Raw genomic sequence first — 6925 nt, forward strand, 5'->3', positions numbered from 1 at the left:
CATGTGTCTTCTAAGATTAAGCTCCTTTGTTCAAATCTTGTTGGCCTTAGAGAGCAAAGTGCATTAGTTTATTCCCTGTTGTGTGTGCTGTTGGCCAGCCTCTGTTGATCAAACTGCAGTAGCAAAGTTGGCAGAATATGACCCCCTCACCCCTCTTCACACATGAATGCATGCAAACATACACACACATACATCCACCATCTCCATGTTGCATGCCCCTCAAGCCTCAGCCTCACTCTCACTTTCGCACCTTGCAGCAAATCCCAGTCACTCACCAACACCTTCACTGAGACCCTGAAAGGGAACGCCACGGACGACGAGGCCAAGGCAGAGACCATCCGCAGCCTGCGGCAGTCCTTCGCCAGCCTCTTCTCCGACTAACTTCAACAGACTCCTCCTATCCATCCGCCTACTATCAGCCATTAGCCATCGGCCTCCAGAAGAGCTCCACGATACTAATCTGTTACAGAGCACGCTCAGTCAACCCACAGAGCAAAAGCTTCCTGTCCACCACTTCCTACTTCCTGTTCTTATCCATAAATGGCAGGTAGAGAGCATCCACCTCTCAGAATCATCCGTCAAATAAAAAAAGACAAAATTGGGCTATAGTTCATCTTGTACTGCTTGGTTGTTGTAGTTCAGATGTCAGTTTGCATTCTGTTTGTCATTTCATCAAATGTTCATCATCTGATTCATTCTTTTGTTTTGGTCATAATGTGTTTATCAACTTCAAGGATGTTGATATACTTTGGAAGATAAAGGATATATTACAGTATTTAGAAATGACCCATAATAGTGTATGAGCTAGGTTCACCAGCAATGCTTAGCATCTTGCCAGTCTCATTTCACAGAAATACTATTGCCATGTCTTGTAGACCCATACATATTGATTGGCGGATTTAGTTACTATATAATGATTTGTGATTTTGCTTTGGCCTTTGATTACCAAAGTCATTTTTGATTAAAATTCCTTGTATTAGGTCAAAATAGTTTAGGCTATATACTGTACCTGTCAATTTGCAATTTTACAAGGCGGAAATATTATCTTAAGTCTTCCATCACAGACAATTCTTCCCCAAGTTCTAAGCTTTATGAACTATCCAGTGTAAATAGCGCTATGAACAATTTTTTTAATATTGGGCGTTTGATTCACTACTACTCTCTTGCTGTGTATTGAAAGGTGAAAATATGTACATAACACAAAGAAGAAGTTCTGACATCTTTGCTTCAGTGGTTATACGATCAGTTACCTTTAATTCTGTACACACTGTAAGGTTGAAAATACTCCTGGGAGAATTACATTTAGTTTTCATCCTTGGGGTTTGAATTTTGAAGCGTTGTCGACCTAAGAATAGACATGATTTGCAATGTGTTTATCTGTCTATAGCTTGCATCCACTTCAGGAAATGACAAAGTCGTCCTGTAACCTAATACTCAGCTAACACATATGCACAGATTGTAGCTACGGTAACGATACTATCGGATGTTAGCTGAGTGTCCATATTATTCCCCCCCATCATCTCATTATAATAGAGAAGGACAGACTAATCACATGACTGGCTAGTTTATTCTTTTGACTTTAAGTGCAAACATTTTAAGTCTCTGCGCCCAAATTGATTCTCTGTTTAAGGTATTATTTCTGACTGGTATGAAAAATGACAATTCTATTTCATGGATTGAATATTGTCCCCATACTTTATTTGTAGTAATTCCACTTCAAGTCCCACTATCAGCAATATTGGTGAAATTAATCTTGCTCTCCAACTTGATTTAAATACATTTAACAATTATTAAGATTGTCTTTTCACTTTCAAACTGTATTTATTGTCCTGAACATACAGTGAGGGAAAAAAGTATTTGATCCCCTGCTGATTTTGTACGTTTGCTCACTGACAAAGAAATTATCAGTCTATAATTTTAATGGTAGGTTTATTTGAACAGTGAGAGACAGAATAACAACAAAAAAATCCAGAAAAACGCATGTCAAAAATGTTATAAATTGATTTGCATTTTAATGAGGGAAATAAGTATTTGACCCCTCTGCAAAACATGACTTAGTACTTGGTGGCAAAACCCTTGTTGGCAATCACAGAGGTCAGACGTTTATTGTAGTTGGCCACCAGGTTTGCACACATCTCAGGAGGGATTTTGTCCCACTCCTCTTTGCAGATCTTCTCCAAGTCATTAAGGTTTCGAGGCTGACGTTTGGCAACTCGAACCTTCAGCTCCCCTCCACAGATTTTCTATGGTATTAAGGTCTGGAGACTGGCTAGGCCACTCCAGGACCTTAATGTGCTTCTTCTTGAGCCACTCCTTTGTTGCCTTGGCCGTGTGTTTTGGGTCATTGTCATGCTGGAATACCCATCCACGACCCATTTTCAATGCCCTGGCTGAGGGAAGGAGGTTCTCACCCAAGATTTGACGGTACATGGCCCCGTCCATCGTCCCTTTGATGTGGTGAAGTTGTCCTGTCCCCTTAGCAGAAAAACACCCCCAAAGCATAATGTTTCCACCTCCATGTTTGACGGTGGGGATGGTGTTCTTGGGGTCATAGGCAGCATTCCTCCTCCTCCAAACACGTCAAGTTGAGTTGATGCCAAAGAGCTCCATTTTGGTCTCATCTGACCTCAACACTTTCACCCAGTTGTCCTCTGAATCATTCAGATGTTCATTGGCAAACTTCAGACGGGCATGTATATGTGCTTTCTTGAGCAGGGGGACCTTGCGGGCGCTGCAGGATTTAAGTCCTTCACGGCGTAGTGTGTTACCAATTGTTTTCTTGGTGACTATGGTCCCAGCTGCCTTGAGATCATTGACAAGATCCTCCCGTGTAGTTCTGGGCTGATTCCTCACCGTTCTCATGATCATTGCAACTCCACGAGGTGAGATCTTGCATGGAGCCCCGGGCTGAGGGAGATTGACAGTTCTTTTGTGTTTCTTCCACTTGCGAATAATCACACCAACTGTTGTCACCTTCTCACCATGCTGCTTGGCGATGGTCTTGTAGCCCATTCCAACCTTGTGTAGGTCTACAATCTTGTTCCTGACATCCTTGGAGAGCTCTTTGGTCTTGGCCATGGTGAAGAGTTTGGAATATGATTGATTGATTGCTTCTGTGGACAGGTGTCTTTTTTACAGGTAACAAGCTGAGATTAGGAGCACTCCCTTTAAGAGTGTGCTCCTAATCTCAGCTCGTTACCTGTATAAAAGACACCTGGGAGCCAGAAATCTTTCTGATTGAGAGGGGGTGAAATACTTATTTCCCTCATTAAAATGCAAATCAATGTATAAAATTTTTGACATGCGTTTTTCTGGATTTTTTTGTTGTTATTTTATCTCTCACTGTTCAAATAAACCTACCATTAAAATTATAGACTGATCATTTCTTTGTCAGTGGGAAAACATACAAAATCAGCAGGGGATCAAATACTTTTTTCCCTCACTGTATATGCCAATCATAGTAAGGTATTATTATCAAAATGGACCAAATTATGTGCTTGTATTTTAAAACCTGTGTGTTTGAATTATTTTGTCTCTGTTAAATGTGAAATGCTTCTTCAATTCAAAGTACTGAATACTATGAAAAGCCATAACAAAACTATGATTTACTGAAAAATGTTTTTTTTTTTTTTTTTACAATATGGTCATGATGTTGATATATCAAAATGTTTACTCGTTATCACTGTGAGTGTTAGTTATGCTTCTAAGAATTCAATCATTTTACTTCTACTAGTGTTAACTTATAGTGTACATGGTATAATGCTGTAAACTTGTGAATGCCACACCTCCATATTTGGATGCCACACATCCATGGTGATTTATTTACTCATTTGTTAATTGACAATTTCAGTAAGCAAATAATGTTAATTAAGCACTGAAGAAATTCAGAATTGAGTGGTGAGGTCATCTAGTAACTACCTCAATTCCAGCAAGCTGTGATGCTAGTAGTAGTTACCACTAATACTCTGAAGTGGGTGAAATTAAGACAAAAAAAGGGAATGGCTTTCATTTGACCTAATCTGTATGTCTGCATGTAATCCTACAATTTTAATCCTAACATTCATACAGTAAATTTGATGTACTGTGCTGTCTCTCAAGTAGTTATTCTCTGTTAGTAAAAGGCAATGCACCCATAGATGAGTCTGTTATCTACAGTCAATAACTAAATGAATATGACATGGTTTTCATATCATGATTTACATTTACATGTCATTGCAATGAAGAATTAACGGCAATAGCCCTTAAAAGATGTGTGTTTATTAAAGTGTGCCCGATGCCATTCAACAGATGCTCAGAAGTCATCTACACCAGCGTTGAATAGTCGTCCTCCTCTCTTATTTCCAATCTAACAGAACTTGCTGTCACATGTCCTTTTATGATGAGTATCTGCTGGAAGGCATTGTGTGCCCCCCTGTGTATTATTGATATAAGTGTGGCATGAAAACTGACCCCTGGTGTGCCTCTGGTGTAACAATGTCATGTAAATAATTGCTATTGTCTGGCTGCTTATAATGTATGAAGTGTGTGATGCATAATGTGCGTTCGTGTTATTAATGCAAGTCATTTTAACATTGTTTTGTTATTTTGTTCAGTTTTTATTAAAAGTGACATATTTTATTACACTTACAGTGGTAAGTCTTTTATTTTTCGTATTGACAAGGCAGCGTACAGTGCTGGGTAGCGATGATTATAAACCCCTATTTTACAACCATGTAACATCCCATTCTCCATCTCAGGTAGTGTAGAATGCATAACATAATGTCCCCATTGTCTTTGTCATAAGGAATACCCTGACACGTGATCTTTAGGATGTGAAACTCATAGAACACAGAGGATTTACAAGGTGAGTGTAGTGCCACTACACCACACTTAGCTACTTAATTGATCAGGGCCCGGTTTCACAAAAGCATCTTGAGGCTATATTCATTTTAGAACCATAGGATCCTATGGTTCTAACAATGAACTTAGCCTTAAGCTTCTTTTGGGAAACTGGGCACAGTTCAGTGTTTGCCTAAATTAAAACCCACCTGGTCTTCAAAGTTGGTTAAACAAATATAAAAATGTAGGCCTGCGGCACTACGGCATCCCTGGAGTAGGGGATTGGCAACAGCCCGGGCCCATTCCATAACAAATCATTTTCTGGATTCCTTACTTTCCTGTGATCTGGATGGTTAAGAGGTGAGTAAGTGAGTGATAAAGTTAATGTCCCTCAGGTGAGTGTTCTGTGACGGATCTAAAGCTCTTGATCCACAGGTTAGTTTAGATGAGGATTACAAACAGGATTAAAAACATACCTGTACATATCAGCTGAGTAACATTACACTGGCCTCAGTCTCTGTAAAGAGTTTTCTTTTTAGTCAAAACACTCGTTTTAGTGCACTCCATATAATGAAAATGACCTCTTGCTCCTCGGGTGCAGATGACTAGTCTGAGGTGGCATATATGAATATAGGTGCTGAAAGAACCCATACCATGATTTCACCCTCATAGTTGTGGAATGTGTAGAAATTATAACTGCATCTTCACTGTCCAATTCTGAGTTTTATGGTGCCTGGGTGTAGACAAAGGGACTGCTGTGCATGTCACTCATGAGTAAATCATCATTAAAGGTGATGACATAAGGCCACAGAGTTATTTGACTGGCCTCTGCAAGTGATATTTGAAGGTGTATATGGTAGTCTTTATAAAATACCTGTGATGGAATGTTTATCTTTGCATTCAACCGTAATGAAAAAAATATTGTAGAATTTACGAAGACAAGACAAATGAGGTATTTTCCAGATTTGTTACATAATGCTTGCAATTATTTATTCACCAGCAACATTAAACTGACAACATTTCAGTTTCACCCTTATGTAAAAGCAGTGGTGGAAAAAGTACTCAATTGTCATACTTGAGTAACAGTAAAGATACTTTACTTATACTAATAGAAATGACTCAAGTCAAAGTGAAAGTCACCCAGTAAAACACTACTTGAGTAGAAGTCTAAAAGTATCTGGTTTTAAATGTACTTAAGTACAGTGGTTGAAAAAGCACTCAACCCTCATACTTGAGTAAAAGTAAATGCTGTATATAAAATTCCTTATATTAAGCAAAGCAGACGCACAATTTTCTTGTTTTTTTAATTTACGGACAGCCAGGGGCAAACTCCAACATTGAGACATAGTTTAATAATAATAACTAGACATCTTTTAAATTAGCATGCCCTTGTGTTCTTACATTGATTTGTATACATTTAATGTAACAGCAACGAAGAGAGCCTTAAAATAAAGTGCAAAGTGCCATGTGTTCTATTTTGTGAAAACCCTTGAAGGCAGAATTTGAAAAAACAATACTTGATACCAAAATGATAAAGTTGAACTAGTTAAAACTAGTTTTTCAACCACTCCACAAATTTCTTGTTAACAAACTATAGTTTTGGCAAGTCTGTTAGGACATCTACATTGTCCATGACACAAGTAATTGTCACGACTTCCTCCGAAGTTCGTCCTTCTCCTTGTTTGGGCGACGTTCGGCGGTCGACGTCACCGGTCTTCTAGCCATTGCCGATCCACCTTACATTTTCTATTTGTTTTGTCTTGTCTTCCCACACACCTGGTTTCAATTCCATCATTACATGTTGTGTATTTAACCCTCTGTTCCCCCCCATGTCCTTGCCCGGAATTGTTTATTGTAAGTGCTTGTGCACGTTATGTCTGGTGTGCGGCGGGTTTTGTACCCATTAATTGTTTGTTATGTTTTCCGGTGGTTTTTATTATTAAACTGCGCCGTTGGAAACCCAGTTTTTGCTCTCCTGCACCTGACTTCTCTGCCGCCAGTACACACTCCTTACAGTAATTTTTCCAACAATTGTTTACAGACAGATTATTTCACTTATAATTCACTGTATCACAATTCCTGTGGGTCAGAAGATTACATACACAAA

At 38.9% G+C, this 6925-nt stretch overlaps 1 protein-coding gene across 1 annotated transcript in view; it reads left to right on the plus strand.

Moving 5' to 3' along the window:
- Positions 1-1888, plus strand: part of LOC106576044 (synapsin-3) — a 137846-nt gene extending 135958 nt beyond the window's left edge. The window contains 1 exon segment of the mRNA XM_045699696.1: positions 258-1888. Within this exon segment, the coding sequence (XP_045555652.1) occupies positions 258-381 (124 nt within the window). The 3' untranslated portion in view covers positions 382-1888.
- The last annotated feature ends 5037 nt before the right edge of the window (positions 1889-6925 follow it).

Source organism: Salmo salar, chromosome ssa17 (genome assembly GCF_905237065.1).
Source record: "Salmo salar chromosome ssa17, Ssal_v3.1, whole genome shotgun sequence".
NCBI lineage: Eukaryota > Metazoa > Chordata > Actinopteri > Salmoniformes > Salmonidae > Salmo > Salmo salar.